The sequence below is a fragment of the Thermobia domestica genome, chromosome 7 (genome assembly GCF_964235325.1).
Source record: "Thermobia domestica chromosome 7, izTheDome1.hap1.1, whole genome shotgun sequence".
NCBI lineage: Eukaryota > Metazoa > Arthropoda > Insecta > Zygentoma > Lepismatidae > Thermobia > Thermobia domestica.
In genome coordinates, this window is record NC_137460.1 from 111611119 (window position 1) to 111630927 (window position 19809).

Genomic DNA, 19809 nt, shown 5'->3' on the forward strand with positions numbered 1-19809 from the left:
TTATTTATTTATGTGCTGTATATATATATATAGCAAAATACACTGTTAAATAGCAGATTGTTCTCTACGTTTTTCTATGACACAATACTCTTTACACACATACTACTTTATAAGACTTTTCTATAGTTGGTGTAACAATTGAAACAGTTCTTTATATAAAATGTAACGAGAAAGGCAGAGAGGGAGGTGGATCCGTGTGTCTCGATTGAACCAAATATCCTATTATTTTTATGTCCCATAAGGATTTTTGAGTTCCCTCTCATCTTAGGAGTTACTGGTTTGCCTTTGATGTGGGATATTGAGTTTGAGTTCGATTGATAAACATGTTATTTATATTTCATGTTAAAAATAAATCATAAACGTAAAAATTTTGTGTTGAAAACACAAACAAACAAATTAATCACAATGGCATTACGAATCGATCTAGAATTTGAATCAGGTAGATTAAATTAACAGAAATTTTTAATAGACTAATATTTATATAAGCAAGAACAAAGGACATGGAATAATAATAAAAATCAAATTTAAAAAATGCATACAGTATAACTTTATAACTAAACTTTTACATATTTGTTAACATTACTTACAGCTTATCAGATAATTTATTTATTAAGTTTACTATTTAGTATAGATAATCATAAGCACGTAAATAAGGTACCTTATCAAAACGTTTATATATAGTACGGTCTAACTCGAAAGTTCTCTTAGTTCAAAAGTATGTTTGAATATCCAATGAAAACAAAGTGCGAAGCCAAAGAAAAGGATTTTTATTGCTTAATTTAAAAATAAATTTATAATTTCAGAATAAATTTATAATTATTCATAATACATCTAAAGTAATAAATGTAATTTTTCTTTTCTCCTATGCTTTGATAGGAGCTCACTTGGCAAGAAGTGAACCAAAAGAATTAAAGCAGAAAAAAATCATTATAATGTATTTTTGAAATTGCATGGTCTACCAATATGTAATTTGTGACTTTAAATCGAAGATTTCTAACCTGGGAGGAGCGCCTCCTTGTGTGTGAAGGGGGGGGGGGAGTGTGAAAAGAGCAAGTAAGGAGCGTGTAACCTATTGACACAGACATTAACTGTGAAATTATGAATAAAGAATTACTAGTACTGACCATTTAAAAGTTAGGGTTAGCAAACTTCACAGACGGTACATGTTTCAGTACAAAGTATTACTCCCTTTCTACATCACTTGTAACTGTTCGTTTTTGTTGTTGTTGTTGTTGGTGGTGGTGTTGTTGTTAAGAATGACATCGGCATTTTTTATTATCGGAAGGGTTGGTGGTGTTGCTGGAAGTACTGAAAATGTGCATAAGCAACATTTAGACAATTTATAACTGATTCATTAGAAGCCAAGGATGTATACATACTTAATTACGCTGTTTTTTAAATGATTATTTAACTTATACATATTACGAATATTGTAACAAAGGAATGTTAAATTAAATACCGTACGTACACAAAATACACAAAATACAAGACAACAAAAGAAAAAGTTCTTATACCTTTTTCATATCCCATTTGATGAAGCGGTCACAGAGAGGAAACACAGTGACTTCTGACCCTACCAATATAGGCGCGGACATACAACAATCACTGCTTGTCCAGTGTCTAAGAGAAATTGAGGTATCGAAGCAGCTTGTTTTTTTTTTTTGTTGTATGATTTTAAGATGAACCTATCAGCAGCCGCATCAAGTCGTCGAATATGTTAGACATTCGACGACTGAATGAAAACAGCGCCAAGCATTGGTCCGGAGATCTGAGTCTTTGTGATAAACCCTGCAGTACGCGAACACAGGTGTTGAATGACAAGGCCCTGAAGACAGCCATAAAGGAGGATAGTAGTGAAACGTATGAACTCACCGAACGCTTCCAGGTTTCTATGGAAACGGTAAGATCTCACCTGCTTCGCATAGGGAAGGTATACAAGTTGAGCAAGTGGATGCCTCACACATTGTCGACAGCTAACAGGAAACAACTATAGTGCTGCCAAAATCTCTTGAGCCGTGGAAAAAATGCGAACTAAAACTCACTCCCTCACACATCCACGCATTTAGCCAATGAGGGTTCAGCTGTTGCTAAGCGAGAGAGCGGATGACAAAAGGGAGTGGATTTCCTTCAACCGATAGCAGCGCTTGGAACGGAAGACTAGGTGTCAAGTCAATGTGGTATATCTTTAGTAACAACTGTGTGTCGCTACTATCTCAGCATGGCAACACACTCATATTCATCAAGTATGCTCACGAATAACGAATAGTGGGTCCAGTTTGACGCTTCCAACCGTAGCAACGTGGTTGTCACCACGTGACCCTGTTCCTAACATTTCAAGATCACCTCTCTCCCACGCAAGATCATATTCTGTGTTTGGTGGATTAATCAAGTGGTGCATTATGAACTCCTATCACCAGGTTACACCATTACTGCGGACCTGCACTCAGATCTATTTGCAACGGGTGTAATATGCATTACAGCAGAAGGAGCCAACGTTGGTTAATCACAAAGCTGTTGTTGACAATGCGAAACCACACGTGGCAAGGATATCAATAATACCATTCAGTTACTTGGCTAGAAGACACTGTGCCATCTGTCATACTTGCTGGACATAGCGTAATCAAATTACCACCTGTTTTATTCCCTGGACAACTACTCTGTGGAAATACTTCGACAAATTTTATCGCCAGGGCCTTGCGCAGCTGTAGTACTAGATGCTGTTGGAGATTACTTCGAGACGTAACGCTCAGTATTATGCGCTGTATGATTGTCTGATTCTGACCTTCACGAACGGCAAGAACTTCTTTTTCATTACCTTGTAACTAGTGAGTGAGAAGTGTGGATTCAACACTACTCTAGTATGCAGAAGTCTTGCTGGAAATAAATAATATTATTATATTAAATAATATTATAATTATAATTATTATTATTATTATTATTATTATTATTATTATTATAGATTTGAGAATTCAATGCTGCTTTTGAAATCGCGAAGTCAGACAAAAAGCATTATGACTAATAAGCTGGACTGGAGGGGGGATGGGCGTGAAGTATGCAGGGTTAATATTAAAACTATTACCAACATTAATTGCCTATGAATTTATAGGAGAAAACTATCTGTATTTTGCCATGGAAATTGGTAATACTACTTGTATCCAAGGGAGTAGATAGACAAATCTACGGTAAATCGACATACACAAAAGAAAATAATTTATAAAAGAATATGTGACAATGCAGCAAAATCTTGGCAAAGAAAATTATCAATATTTGAATCACTAACTCTGATTTCAGCTTCTAGTAATGATGTTCAATGTGTGCGTGTAAGTTCTCTTTGGCTTGAAATGCTGAAGATAACAGGTGTTCGAAATTTAAGTTTTCCTGAATATAGATCGACATAAACATGCCAAACATATTGAAATGTTTTAAAGGAAATAATCCATTCTATTGTGTATCTTACATGAGTACAAGAAAAACCAATATGAACGTTTTGTTTTCTTCTTGTCCAGAGTAGTCTATGACAAATGAAAAACAATGTAATACTTTGTACTTTTTAGGTTTATGGTTGAAAAAGTGTTCCACCAGTATTTAGTACCTTATCAGTTACCTACAGAACAACGCATGAAAGAACTGTATACTTTCTTCGGAACTGTCGATGACGATGGTGTCAAAGCATTTGCTGAAATGCAAAAGCATCGATACTGGTAAGAATAATGCCTTTATTAATTTATGTGCTTTTAGAGAACTGTTATTTCATCAAGTTGTCTAGAGAGTAACATCCAATCTTCTTATAAGTAAACAAAGGAATACTTAAATATCTATGACATAGCATGCATGTATGAAATGCTACTAATTTCAGTCCACATATTATTTGTAGTAAGGGTAGTAAATGGAATTTAATGTTTATCAGTACAGAGATATCGTTGAGACGATGTCAAACCATTGCGCTTCTCCTGGGTTGACCACTTTGCTACGATGAGTACCTTACATTTGTGACTCCACCGCCATCCATCATAGAGCACTGCAATATCCATGCTTTGGACAGACTCCATGATGGAGTGGATAATGAGGCCACGCCTGATACACGGAGAAAATTTACAAAGACAAGAACATAGTCGAGATAGTGCCTACAACACTATTTTCCCGTAAGCGAGCTGGGCAATTACCCTTCTAGACTGGTACCACTTTTAAACCGGCCCATAATTTCCCAGCCATTTTTGGAGTATACTCGCTTCTCTTTTCAAAATGAAAAACTCACTCTCCATGCCATAACCACCTAACATCAGATACAAGTAAGGGAATGGGACACACCTATTGTGTGAGAGTCAGAAGCCAGTCATTTCCAGTAACTTTACTGGTGGAGGCAACTCCCCAAGTGAGTACAAGTCTACCAGTATCTACAGTGTTGATACTTGAGTGTTAGGCAAGCTCACCTCCTCCCGGTACCGAAGCACCAAGGTACCGTATCTCATGGTTTGACCACAGCCTGGCAGAGTTCAACCCAAATCCGGGAACCTCTATAATAGTAGAATGGATTTGCTAATTCTCGGCCCTGCCTACCTCTGAACGTTCAAGCTCGTACTTGAGATACCATGTATCTCATCCTGATCCTAATGATACGTGTAAATCACCATTTGAGGCACCACGTAACCACTCTTCCTTCTCTCGGTAGGACCATCCGAATAGAGACAGGAACAGTTCTGTCTTGATATGTATCTTTCTCCAGTCCTTTTGTTAAAAAGTCTACCAATCCCTATAGTACTCAAGGCGTGCTGAATGTAGGCCATCTTCATTAATGAAAAATATTAATTCTTATATCTGATGTAATTTGTGTATATAGTTAATAGTTAAAATCTTGCGTCTTATTAACTTTAAAAGGCGAGAAATATCTTAACATATAATAGTATACTTATTTATTAATTACATAATATTTTGTCTTATCCGATCAAATCAAATTTATGAAGTCTATGTATTAAGAAATGTAATCAACTCTTTTTCACGGCGAGAAAGAACATTTTTCAATGTGCTTCCCCCAATAGCGTTATTTTGCAATTTCGTCAAGTTTACGTTAACATTCCAACATCTAGCAGTAAGAGAAGCAGTAATTTCTTGCTCGTACTCCAAATGCAAAGAAATGTAATTTTAAAATGGTGAAAATTTTATCTCCATTAATTTACTGAGCGACTCTAGGAATATTTTGTCTATAATTTCACTGCAAGGAGTTCTCTTTTAGATTTGGCATATACGGCATATTTAGCTGTGGATTTGGGATTAAAGCCAAAATACATTTTACACTACTGATTTAAATCTAGCTGAGACATAAATTCTTACATTCTTTTTAAATAATTAGTAATTTTATTGCAAGAAATCATTGTTAGGTTATAGTAAAGTAAACATTAAAACGTTGGAAAGTTTCCCCTAAGCTACACACACATTGTGACAGAAGTATACTGATGGATAATTTTTTTAATGCTTTCAGCGCTCGAAGGTGCTTTGAAGAAATTATTGAAGATCACTTGATGCATGACGACGAGGATACAACCGATAGCTATAGTAATGAGAAAAGAATTTTTACAAAAATCATCGCACTCTCGAAATTTCTTCCTGATAGTAACGTAGCCCAAAAGTATTTGCAGAAGTTTTACGAACACATTAAAAGAGACCAAATTATGCTACAGGCCATCTTAGATATTATTAATCCAGACACCAACTGTGAGGATCGCATCAAAGCTGCTGTAAGTAGAATTTATCACAGGCAATCATTTACGTAATAAAGAAAATTGAGATTATTTATTGCACACTGAGATTACTATTACGTAAACAGATTCTACATAGACACTTGCTTCAAAATAACAAACTTGCTTCAGGAATCAATGGCAAGTTTATTAAATGCGACATTACAACGATATTTATCACTGACAAAGCATTGCTTTCATTGTCAATGGACCTGAAAGCACACAGATTAATTTATATAGATGGTGGTTTACAGTTATTTAAAATAGAATTTACACTAATCGATTTCTCTTGACTACCTTTAGTTGATTCACGCAAGCTGAGTTAAAATTTAATTTCTTTTTAAGATATTTCTAATAGAGAGGAAGTTCTTTTTCAATGTTAGTTAGTTGAGTTGTCATATCATCATCATATGTAGTAGTATTTTTCTCACTTAATAATTAAAAAAAAAAAAAAGCTCAAAGTTTGGAAAAAATACACTAATAAAGCTCTGGTATATTTCTAATAATATTTTTTTGAAAAGGGCTTTGCACAGTTTGCTATATTTCATTGGTAAGTTGAAATCTAATAGATTAATTATGATATCGATAATTGTAGTAGTGGTTGATCAGGAGAACCAAAAGCTGTAAAATCTGAACTTATCGAATCCAACTGCTGGATTTCTCCACCCACGTTGATGTGAGAGATCCTCGGAGAATTCCTCACGTTAGCTGTAGGTCCACTTCTTATAACTTCGATGCTGAGAACTGAAGTTAAACTCTAAACCATCTACCCACCCATTTGCAACTCTGAAGGTTTTTATACGGCCACCTATATGATACATAAAAGTGTCCTGTTATATATTACAATTCAAAGAAACATGACACATTCTTAAAATCAAATAATAATAAAAAAAGTAGTTATGAACACGGCAATTTAACCACGAGGAAAGTTCATAGTGACTCGAAAGTAATATTTTCTACTTTGCGAGAAACTTTGCTGATTAACTGGGAAAGAGTGAGAGAAGAATTTTAAAGTAGAAGTCAAAAAGGGAAGAAACAATTTAGAGTGGTCACATGTTCGATATTTGTGAAGATAGATTGACTGCTTCTCTCACTCGAAAACTGCAGTTGTAATATGGCTGGATTACCGTTGGACTTCAGCATAAATAGTATTTACATATTCCTGACAACTATATATATAAAAAAGCGTTGTGTTTTTAGATGCTTATGAACAATCGTGACTACTTCCTCAGTTGAAACTTTAGTTCCCTTTTAGAACAATATATACTTTCCATCGATAGTTCTAATACAAAAGAAATATGCAGAAGAAACAAATAAAAGACTTATAAACCTGTGACCTGCCAATATAAGACCTGGCAGGCATAACCGTGGAACGTGGAACTCAAAAGGTTTTTTCAAGTGAATAATTAGTAAAATCTCACTTTTTTCCTTTCTTGTGCTGTATGAATGGTCCAACTCACAACTGAACATGTTATTATAATGGATACATTTCAATTCCAGATAACTGATTTTACTATTGAAGAAACTAATTATTGCAATATTGTGAATTAAATGATAATAAGAAAACGCATTTAAGAAATTCCTTCGTGGCTAACAGTTAAATGTTCTTCTTTCCTATGGAAACTCCGGTTCAATTCCTGTGGAGTCACATATAGCTTGTTTCTAACTTAAACCTTAGATTCAAGAATATGACTATAGTCTTCGTATTGAAAAAAAAAGGTACGTTACGCCTTACACAATAAACATCCAAATATCCAAGAATCAAACTTTGAAATCAATTTGAATTGAAAGTAAATTTAATTTTAATAATAAAATTAATTAAATTTTGTCATACTTTTATAATTACTAACTTTTCTGTTTATTTTCTTTCACTCGCACAATTAAATCTGTAAATAAATATAAAGAAGGAAATCTTCGAGAGAATTGAAAATGCTGACAACACAAATAATAATTATTATTATGTAACAGTAAAAATACTTTTTGGAAGAATAGTTCCTGTAATGCTAGATAAGGAATCATTGAATGTAAGTATAATACTCAGCACTTTTTATTTCACGGTATCAAAATTATTATTATATTCAAAGTACTATTAAACTTAAAAGTATAAACTTTTATGTATAAGGTCTCCACATATTATACCGTTTGCAAAATATGGTTACGTACACTCGTACTTCTTATACCAGATAATTAGCTGAAGCTGTTGAAATCTTTCATATATTTGTGAAGATCGAAAACTTTTATAGTGTTTTAGAATTTTGTTTGCAACATGTTTTTCCAAGAAATTTTCATTCGTATGATAAAATTCAAGCAGATTACGTTCTTCTTTTTATTTTAGCAAAAACAATAAATAAATATTTTTAAAAATTATGAGTCATTCTAGCAAATTATAGAAGTCGTTCACAGTTTAATAGAACAAAGGAAATTTATTGAGTAAATTATAGAGGAAATTTATTTAGAGTAAAAAAAAAAAAAAAAAAAAAAGCTAATATATTACCTGTATCTACATTCAGCGAGTGATTAAGAATGCAATGATAATAATGACAATGAAAAAGTTACAATGTTCTTAGAAATAGTAAAACCTGTCTTTCCTTCATTTCAGACATTGGTACGTTACGTGGAAATCTGTTTGCACAAAAAGGAATTCGCCAGTGACATTGTTTTGAATCCTGAGGTTGCTGCAGAGAAAGGATTAGAGTTACTTTATGTAAGCGTTAGTAATATGTTATTGCTTCAGTAATTCACAGGAGAATTAGCACTTTAAAATAAAGATTTGGCGTGAATAATTAGAATCCATTGTATTGTAATTTGATAATGTCAATAATAATACTAGTTATAAATTACGTAGTAATAAATTTAATTAAATATGTGGATAGCTGAATTGAAAAGTAGTATTTTAAATATCCGAAAAAAAAAAAAATGCTGCGCACTCAAACGAAGATGATTATTTTATCTATAAAGTAATACATTTAAAAGAAACAGTATAGTATCTTGCCACTTTTTCTCTGCTTCTGATTAGCTTGCACAAAATCACTCCAGAGATTTTAAAGAATGAACTACTGTTTTTAAAGATTCATATACGAATCTTTATATCGTTGTCTGAGATTCAATACCGCGTAAGTGAAATTTCACCAATTTTACAGGAGAGACAAAAAACTAAAAACTAGCTTCAGCCTCATTATACGCGGTATTACTTTGAGGAAATAACAGAGCCATATAAGTGATAACAGAGTCCTGCCATATAACAGAGTCCTGATATAAGTGTACTACTTAAGCAGATTGTGCGCTATCCTATACTGACTCTACTGGTAACTTGGAGATACGCGGTGTTGAATCTCAGACGACGATATGCAAATATAATTTGGCATAAAAGCAATCAGACCTCGGTAGTGGCTGGAAGAGGCATGGCGCACCATATTAGCACATACAATTCATTAAATTTCTATAAATTTCGCGGAGGGGAGCGATGAGCTCAGATCTGACGTTCAAAGACATCCCAGAGGTATTCAATTGAGTTAAGATGGGACGTGTTTCGGGCACGGGCGTCTCTGGCGGGAGGACACGTCCCCCCAATATTTTGAAGTACAAAATATTCAATATTTTATTCTAATGTAATTATTTACTAACGGTACAATAGCATATAAATAATATATATATATATATATATATATATATATATATATATATATATATATATTGGAATATAATATTCAGGCTGTGAAACGATTATAACAGAGTTCTTGATATACCTCAGGGGATCCGTGAAAGTAAACAGAAGGGTAAAAATGGAATCGAAGATAATAAACAGGTTGGACTAGGAAGTACCATTTAAATCAATTTCTTTGATGCCCCCCCCCCAAATTTTACATGCCAGAGACGCCAGTCGTTTCGGGAATATTACAGCAATTGAAATTCACTACTGCGCTCCTCCAATCACTGCAGAACAACGTTGGTCTTGTGACAAGAAGTGTTGTCCTGCTGACTCATTCCCTGTTGGAAGTATGGCCCACACGAATGGGTGTACGTGATCGACAATGACCTGCCGACAGTTTGTCATCACGGTGCCCTCTATACGCACTACCGTGGGCCCATGGATGACAGTGTGATGGTTTCTCAAATCATAATGAAGCAATCGCCAGCTTGTTGTCATCCTACTGTGCACGTCTTGAGAATTTTTTCCTTGGAAGACAATGGATTCTGATCCGGCCATCGATGTGATTAAGGCAGTATCGTGATTCATCGGACCATGCAACGTTGTGCTATTGCTTTGCAATCCAATGACAATGGGCACGTACCTAGTTAAGTCGTTGTCGACTATCCCGTGAAGTTAACATTGGTATATGTATAGGACATCGGCTTCGGAGGCTCATATCTATAATGTACTGTGAATTATGTGCTCAGACACACTTGTGCTTTCTTCATTGTTAAAGTAAGTCTTATAATTTGCTGTTAATTGTATCACCGTTTGCACCCTATAATATGTGCAAATAAATAATAACATAACATAACATGCAACGAATTTTGAGTGAAAAGTGTAATTTCAGTAATTCCTGTTAATATTCGAGACCATATCGAGATCGGGCTTGGTCTCGGTTTTGTATCGATTTATAAATATCAGTCTCGATCTTGTCTCGAAAATTCGAGACGAAGGGAGACTAATCTAGTTACCATCTCTACTTGATACGATGAAATTGAGGATCTTGTGGGACACTAAGGATACAGAATAATTAATATAATATATTTCGAAATCCTCTCCTGAAATTCCTTTTCCATTTCTTTTTCGATCATTGTTGCAGTTTGTTTTTAAAAGATACAAAGTTAAAAGATACTTGTTATGGTACAAGTAAAGAAAGCAAAGAACAGAAATATAGTTTTAAAAAATAAGTTGGAAACTATAGCATCTAAAAAGGCTAAATGTAAGTTCTGTAGTTCGGTTTCTGATGAACAAGAATCTGTTATATAGATACTGTATAACATCCTGTATTTAATCCCATATCTAAATGAAAATGATCTATAAATGATCGATCAAGAGTAGTATAAATGCTAGAGGTAAAGAAAAAGGAAAAGTTGGAATATCACATGTAGCCCTACTGTAATTTGAAAATAAAACACTTTTTCTCTTTTAGCTGTTATCGTCCGTCTTTCCATCATTCTTTCTTCATGAATATACTTTGAAGAGACTGATAGGCTTCTTGTATGAAGATGAAGACTTCGTGGTTTGTACGACGTTATCAATATTGACTCGTGCTTGTAATTATACATTAATTGGTAAGATATGATTCAGCGTTAAACAATCAAGTTAAATATATCGTATATAATAATTAGAAAAAAAAGTAATAAGGTAGGGAGAATCAATGTTCAAATTAAATTTTCTTTCTGACACCATGATCTCTCAACATACAAGATTTTGGAAGAATAAGTGTGAATATTCCAGAATATTATGCAAGGAGACTGGTGATTTCAGTCAATTATAATAGACAATGAGGAAAATGACATAGTACTTTGTTACGACACTTTTTAATAAATTGATATTATCATAGAAAAATTGTAGCACAAGTAGATCTGACCGTTATTTTTAGTTATTTCGTTTCTTTAATTTGAGGTATTTCATCTTAGCATTCACACTATTTATCTGCCCGTTAAAATTATATCCTCTTTCAAGTCCTGCTCGAATCAAATATCAGGAAACAGGCATTTGTGAATCTTTAAACAATTCCCAGATCGCTATCTCTGAAGATCATAAAGAATACGTATATCATTATCGTATCAGATATTATGATATATTAATATATCACGATAGACATATCAAATAGTATTTAAAACGACACCATAATATGTATCAAAATAAGAAACTACAGTTGACGTAATATTATTTTACAAGGCGAGACATAAACTACAATATGTTCTTTTAATTTGAAAATGGTATATAGAACTGAATTTAATTACATACTATTCGATACCTGATGTTAAAGTTCTACGTGTTTAGATGCATGAAAATCATCTACCTTGATTTTATCAATTGTTGAACTTTGGAAATATTTTTAAATAAAACAGAGATAAGATAACCTTTCTCATTCTCATTTGACTATTCTCATTTGAGTGTAAAATGTTGGAGAAGCCACATATTTCCCTTAGGATTCTCAATTCAGCAATGTTACCATGAGTTCAAGTAAAATTATTTTTCCTGACAATAGACTAACAGTTTCAATATTACAATTGAAAATGCAATTCTCACTTTTCTTTTTCCTCTGCATATTCATTTTTGGTGTCACTTGGAAAGGCTTCAGATCTGTTTGCAGAAGACACTACTAATTTTCATTACTAATTATCATTTGAAAAATTTATTGTTTTAATTATTTTAGACAATATTGAAATCTTAATAGTAATACATGTTACTCTTAACATATTTTATTCGTTTTAGGTAATCTTGGTAGATAATAACCTTCGAATATTCAGCAGATTAAAAAACTCAAGTCCTAGTTTAATCCTAGGTTTAAAAATTGATAAAGATACGTTTGAAATAACTTAGACATTGAATTTATACATTTATTTGAAACCAAGCTTAAAACATTCGATCAAGACTCAAGATGGCCACTATTAAAATGGATGGCCATGAGGACTATATATTCTGACAATGGGAAGCAAAGCCCAAAAATCTTGTATTAGAGAAAATGTTTTTTTAAAATTTTGTAGACACATAACCATAAGAAGTTTTAATCGAATAAATCATAATGCTCCTGGTCTTTCGTAAAAGATTGGTACAAATAGACTCAGCAAAAATAGAATTTATAACTTACTACTCATGGACTTCTACATGGCTGTTTGAGACAAGTGCTCTTTTATTGAAATAAATAACACATTTGAAAAAAAATAAAATCTTTAAGTTTTTCGTCCCACGATTATGCCGGTTAAAATAACGCATTTGAATCGAAATTGCATTTATAATAAACTTTTGAAGCATAAATTATAAATACAAGAAAATTTGAAAATGAAAATATACTCATGTTAAGAAATGTAATCTTAGTTTACCCTTAGCAACTAAGTTCCTCGTTACATGTCTGTCCGTAGAATAGTGAACTATCTTTTTGTTGTTAAGGAGCTGTGTATTTTTTTCCAGATAAAAAGTTTCCAGAATTGGGAGACAAGCTGGTGGAAATTTGTGAACAACTTGCTACACATGGCACTCCCAAACAAGCCAAATGGGCAATACGCTGTCTTTGTGCAAATTCAGAACCAGAACAAAATTCTATATTTGGAGATATATTTAAGGTATAGCAAAGTGTTACATATTGAGTGTATGGAACACGTTTATACAATAATATACTGGCACACCTGCAATGTTCCTTCAATACGTACTGTTTTTGCCAATATTTCAATTGAACTAACGGTTAATTTCCTCAGAGCAAAGGCTTAAATTATTCTCCTATGCAGATATTCACATAATTGTGACATCTAACAATGGTACGTAGTAATATATATGTTATTATGCGTCCTCATGTAAGGTATTCAAGAACAATTTGAATCGTACCAGTTAAGAGTTCTTAACCTTTTACTATTTAAATAAACTCAACTAATTGTATGTTTTTTTAGGAGTTACTCAATGAGAACTTCTTGCACTAATCTTAATTATGTCCATCAATCGATGAGCGTTTCAAATTTCTGTAAGTTCCTGGTTGCCAAATCAAATACTATTGCAAATTCCATAACTATTACAACCCATAATTTATGAATTTGTAATTTTTAACAGCCAAGTAGATCTAACAAAGTATTTTGAAGTCATAAAATTTGATTTTCTTACTGTAATTACTAATAATTGTATTTGATCATTTTGAATGTTCCCTGTATCCATGTTTAGAAAAGAGTTCTTCATCCTAATATAATATGCTTCAAATACATTCCTTCCTATGTAGGGGGAGGTCCGATGTAAAACTTCTGCATTTCATATTGAATATTTAGTGATTTGGAGATATTTTCATAACCCTGATACAGCTTTATCCTCACGTGACTATCCAATATTTTTCTTCAATCTGGTGCTGATATTTCTTTCAATCATTCCTATGTATCTGGTATTACACAAACTTACGGCCTGGTAAATACTAATTAACATATATATGTTCACGAAATAGTTTTTGTAATGACTTAATGGCCTTTCCACATTAACAGTTAGTTTTAAGTCTCCTGTTAATTGAAATATTGACTAAAACAATGCACATTGAAGGAACATTACAGGTGAATTAGTATATTATTATTATAGTAAAGTGCTTTTACTTTTGGTGTTCCTGGTTTGATTTAGTAATAATGTGTTAGTAGGAAACTTGATTTAACTTTAAAACTGAATACCATCGTTAATCCTATTATACTCTTATTGTAATTTATTAAAGATTATTGACTTATCTTGTGCCGTTTTGTATATCTCTTAATTGTTATTCACAAATGAGAATAGTGTGACAGGAGATTTAGGGCACTTACTATCTGGATAAGAGATGAGAATTTTTGAGTAAGTCCCTAACTAGTAACTGACCTCTCAGTTAGTGTAGGACTGTTTCTAGTCAAGATCCAAAAATTATTACCTGATAGAGAGCTCGAAATTATCCAAAATTATTTGTCAAACATTGATCCGACACCTATCCAAAAGCATATATAAATTTTATAGTGGGTTTTTCATATGTAGTGTTTATTTCCAGTGTCAGATTCCGATTCAACTTCTTATCTTGTAGTAATGACTTATAGGTAGTTTGAAAGGTTTCTTCACAAATATAACCTTATATTTATCACTTAAATTTAGTCTTTTATTCCTTCTACAAATAGAATGGGAGGGATGAAAGACTAAATTTATTTATAAATAGTTTGCCCTATCTATGTCACGGGAGAAACCAAAAAAGGACCTGATTGAGACATTTTTTGTGACATATACACATACCTATAGGACATTACATACCCGTAGCTAAATCCTAATGTATCCTCAGTGATATTTCAAAATTAGATCATAAGGCGCTCTCTTTCTGAAATAATCTTGTCCAAACTTATTTTCTTTCTTTCTTGCAGCAACTGACAGATACTTTGGATAAAAGCACGGATTTCTACTGCTTTTCAATTGTAGCTCTTGGTCACATAGCACAGAACCTACCTTATGTTTTTCTTGACGAGATGGATGCAGCAGTTAATATTGTTGTAAGTAGAACAAGTTATTGTTATTATTGAATTGAATTGAAAATGCCTTTATTCATGAGGCGAGGTTCAGCCGTAGGCTGCTCTACCACCTAACCTAACAAAAGTACAATTAGGAATGTTACATGGAATATATATAAAGATATTATACACGTACATATATAACTATAAACATATAGCGTTTAGTTAACTACAAACTAATATTTTATATATATATATATATATATATATATATATATATATATATATATATATATAATAATATATATATATATATATATATATATATATATATATATATATATATATATATATATATACAGGGTGCGGCACGTAAAACCGGCCCGTCGCAATATTCTGGTATATTGTGTTTTTGGCAACACTTAAATAATCTACCTTCCTACCAAGAGATGGCGTGTCGAGGTCAGGTCGACTTACGTGACCTGCAGCAGTCACGTGCAGCCGCAGCCAGTGAAACTTGTCGAAACCAGTTGAGAAAAAGCCTCGTTGTGTTAAGCCGGGTGAGTGTCAGTGTGTAATAATGCCGTATTCGATGCCCGAGCGTGTTGCCATTGTTGAAGAGTTCATTCTCACTGGATCTTTTGTGAAAACAAAGAATTTGTTTCGGGAGAAATTTCCAGGACGTTCTGTACCAGCAAAAAGCACCATTCAGGAATTGATTGAAAAATGGCGGCGTACAGGCTCGGTTCAAAATGCTCCCAGGAACAGACGACCATCTGTCTGCACACCTGAATTAAAGATGCAGGTGGAGGAGATAATGACAAGAAGTCCTCGAAAGTCAACCAGGAGATTGAGTCAACAGGTTCATGCGAGTGAGAGAAGTCAGCAGGACGGTGCAACATGGCACACATTAGCTGCATCATCGTCCCTTGTGCATGAGATGTTTACACCAGAGAGGACAATCAGCAAAGGCTTGTGGCCTCCTCGGTCACCAGACTTGTCCACGTGTGACTTTTACTTATGGGGACTGTTAAAGGGAAGAGTATACGAAACAAATCCACACACAATTAAAGAACTCAAGACCAGGATCCAGGATGTCACCAATAGCATTACAACACAAGAACTGACAAGGGTATATATGAATCTCCTCAATCGTGCTCACATGTGTGTTGAAGTGGGCGGAGGACACTTTCAGCACCTGCTGTGAAGGTGAGTAGTCATATTCAGTACATTACATTTCATTTATGTGTTGTAGTTAATCATATTTAATACATTACATTTCATTTTATGTGTTCACTTTACGGGCCGGTTTTACGTGCCGCGCCCTGTATAATATAATATAATATAATATAATATGAAGAAAACCAATATGAAGAAAGAATATAATAGTTGTTCAGATACAGTAGGCCTAATACTTGTCCTCTATACTACAATATGCATATACAAAATTGGTTTACTTGCTGCAGTCTAAGGCGTAGGTACTCAAGCTAAGTTTCTGTTGATGTAAAAGATGATCCTTTTCCCTATGTTTGAAGGTCAAGAATTCTTTGCACTCGATTATATCGGACCATGACTGATTAACTCAGTGGTTCCCAACTACTTGACGACTCACTGTTGTGTCGTGTAGTCCCATAGTATGTGTCACGAAGTTTTAGAATTCGAAAAGCATGAGGCATTTAACAGTTAGTTAAAACCAATGCGGCAATCCAAAATCCTCGACTCTGCGGCAATTGCTACACATTGCATTTTATTTTTATTTATTTATTTTTTGAACTCCTTCTTAATATAAATCAATGAAGGACAGGAAAGACAATTTCTGGCCTAATAGCTAAACAAGTTATAGCTAGTTTAATCTTTATCATTATTATTTTAATTTTATTAACGTTCGTTTTTTTAATGAAAATATTTCGAATCTATTAGGAAACAGTGACCAAGATGTTTTGACATTTTTTAGTGTTCATAGATAAATTCTGCATATCTTTTCTTTATGTTAAAAAAAGGCTAACAATTTTGACAATAAATCTACAGCAAAACCACGTCGCTCTCCTGTAGCTAACACACACAAATAGATTGTATAAGCAGAAGGAACCTTAATCCTATCCTGATGTCGTTGAATTCAAAGTAAGCTCTGAATCACTAGAAAGAAAATATTCAATGACATCAGCAGTCTCTAGTCAAAGCCTGTTGTCATCTAAGAACAAAGTGATATTTTTCAACAGTATTTTGGGAGTTAAAGAAAAAAAAAGTAAATTTTACGTGATCTTATTTAGTACGCCATGATTATATATATTTTTCATGATAAGAACACATTCACCATTTACCTTTATAGCTTTTATCACAGTATTGGAAAAAGAAAGAATGAATACTCTGGTATGATTAGCGTTTCTGAGTATGTTGCGCGAGGTCTACAGGAGTTGGACAAAAAGAAATTTAAAACGTTTGCAAAAGTGTGAAAATCATACCTAGTATGGTGTGGGGCCTCCTTTTACGTCCAAAATAGCTTGAATCCGACGTGGAATGGACGTATACAGCTTCTAAATCGTGGTGTGTGGAATTTTGTACCATTGTTCTTACAAAACATGCTCCAGTTCCTTAAGGGATGCTGGTGGAGGGTAATGAGACCTAACACGCCTTTCTAACTCAGACCACAGTGGCTCAATGATGTTCAGATCTGGTGATTGTGGGACCCAGGGAAGGTGTGATAGCTCCTGGTCATGCTCCTCAAACCATGAATTCAACGTTTTTGCAGCGTGACAGGGTGACAAATCATCTTGGTAGATGCCATCACCATCAGGGAACAACATTTGGGCCATGGGTAGAACCTGGTCCCCTAAAATGGCCTCATGCGCCTTAGCATTCATCAATCCATGCAGGGCTACGATGGGACCTACAGAAAACCACGATATCACTGCCCACACTGTAACAGAACCACCCCCGTGCTTTACAGTTGGGAGCAGACAGTCTGTATCATAGGCTTGCGACGGTGTTCTCCATACGTAAACACGACCGGTTGTTGGAAACAAGGTGAAGGTCGATTCATCGGACCACATTACGTGTTTCCACTGCTCATGAGTCCACGCCTTGTGGTCCTTGCACCACTGGATACGCCTCTTCGCATTTACTGCTGTGACCAGGGGTTTGGCGATAGCGGCCCTGCCATGAATTTTCATTTTATGAAGTTCCCGTCGCACTGTTTTCGTTGAAACCGGGTTCTGTAAGCCGGAATTGAGTTCAGACGTAATTTTCATTGCAGTGGTCTTTTTAGCTGCTACAATCCGTTTTAATGTCCTCCGGTCCCTATCTGTGAGGATTGTCTTTCGACCACTGTTGTGCTTTGCAGACGTCGTTTGCCCATGAATTGTGTTTCCTTCGTGACATTAGACACAGTGCCTTTGGATACCCCACAATGTTCGCCACTGTTGCCACTGAAGTTCCAACCAGACGGGTACCAACGATCATAAGGCTTTGGAAGTCTGTCAGGTCGCCCATTTTACCGCACCACTTTCAGACCACTACACTCACAGGTGAACTGGTAACTGCTGACGGAAGAGGAAGGTCCACATGACACATTGAAAACAAAAAACGATCGGCAACCGCAACATGTGTTGTACAGTGGAGGGCCAAACTTACGTGTCCTGTATGAAGTGTTTTTAGATTTTTTTGTCCAACCCCTGTATATATGAACCCTAGTAGAAACTCTAGTTGGGTTTCTACATTAAATTGTAGGTCAGTGTCTTATTACAGCCTCAGTGCTGAAAAAGAATGTAAGACTTCCAACAAACAAGTGATGGTATAGTACGTCCGTTATCCTGGTATACAGTTGCTGTCCGATGCCGATATACCGCGGGTGGTGTAGGATGTCACCAAACTCAGTATGGGGGCTTATTTATGGCTGGTCGAAGGAAAGTCAGTGAGGGTGACAGATCTGTTGTTGCCACATTTTCCTTTTTGTATTATTTCTAGGTCTTTTTTTTTAAAAAAAAAAAAAAAAAACTAATTTAAAACATAATACCTAAGAATTTTGTACACGAGGAAACGGTTGCAAAACTGCTTACAGAGAAGTGGTTAGCGATTGATAATAATAATTATTATCCATATTTAAATATTACGTTTGTCCTACAAATTCCCTAAGTAGATTTTAAATGAGCACATATGATTCTTTTATTAACTAGTGAATCCATAATGACTTTAAACAAGCAATTGGAATTGTGCAGACCAGGAAATAAACCTTCATAATTATAACAAAAGCACAATAACATGAATTCACGCAGATGTTCATTTCTAATTTATATTTCAGCCAAATGCTATTGGAACTTTTTTATTTTATATTTTTTCACTGGTTCCTAGAGTTTTTCCTAGTTGCTTTAATTCTATGACACCGTGCTCCAGAAAGAGTTATTTGTTCCTTACCTATCTCCTTATAAATAGTGTGATTTCATTCTAATCTGTGTCATTTCCTATTTTTTTTTTTTAATATTCTATAATGTCTTTAAATTATTCACTGAGACCAAAAGTTTTTACTGAAATTATTTCAATATGAATACAACTAAATACGTCATGATTAACACACTTAATAGCTTACGAAACACACAAATGCATTGCCATTCTATCCTATCTCATGTCAATTTAATGTAGTAAGGATTTCAGTTTCCTACCTCTTAAGATCTGTCCATATATTCTAGTATCTATTTTTTTTTAAACCTATCCAAAGGTCTCTTACCCACTGTTTGATTTTTCTGCAGTAATAATGGTTTCGTTAAGTAACACCCTTTAGTAATTCCAAATATATTATTCACAACTTCACTACTATTAAAACCGCATTCTCTGTTCTTCACTGCAAGTTACCTCCAACTTCCACATCCGTACAATTGAATAAAACAATGATGTAGCATCTTCAGTGTCAGAAAAATATTCAAAACAAAAAGAGAGACAGAGAAAACTGAGAATAGAA

The 19809-nt window shown here is 34.2% G+C and overlaps 1 protein-coding gene across 3 annotated transcripts in view; it reads left to right on the forward strand.

Moving 5' to 3' along the window:
- LOC145690341 (sister chromatid cohesion protein PDS5 homolog B-A-like) overlaps positions 1-19809 on the forward strand; it is a 104026-nt gene that overhangs the window by 57424 nt on the left and 26793 nt on the right. For 2 of the 3 annotated variants that reach the window (XM_081765138.1, XM_081765140.1), the window contains exons 9-15: positions 3555-3701; positions 5477-5732; positions 7637-7756; positions 8332-8436; positions 10856-10997; positions 12847-12998; positions 14775-14900. In XM_081765138.1, coding sequence (XP_081621264.1) covers positions 3555-3701; positions 5477-5732; positions 7637-7756; positions 8332-8436; positions 10856-10997; positions 12847-12998; positions 14775-14900 — 1048 coding nt within the window. The remainder of the gene's footprint in view (positions 1-3554; positions 3702-5476; positions 5733-7636; positions 7757-8331; positions 8437-10855; positions 10998-12846; positions 12999-14774; positions 14901-19809) is intronic. The other variant, XM_081765139.1, reaches the window with a different exon arrangement.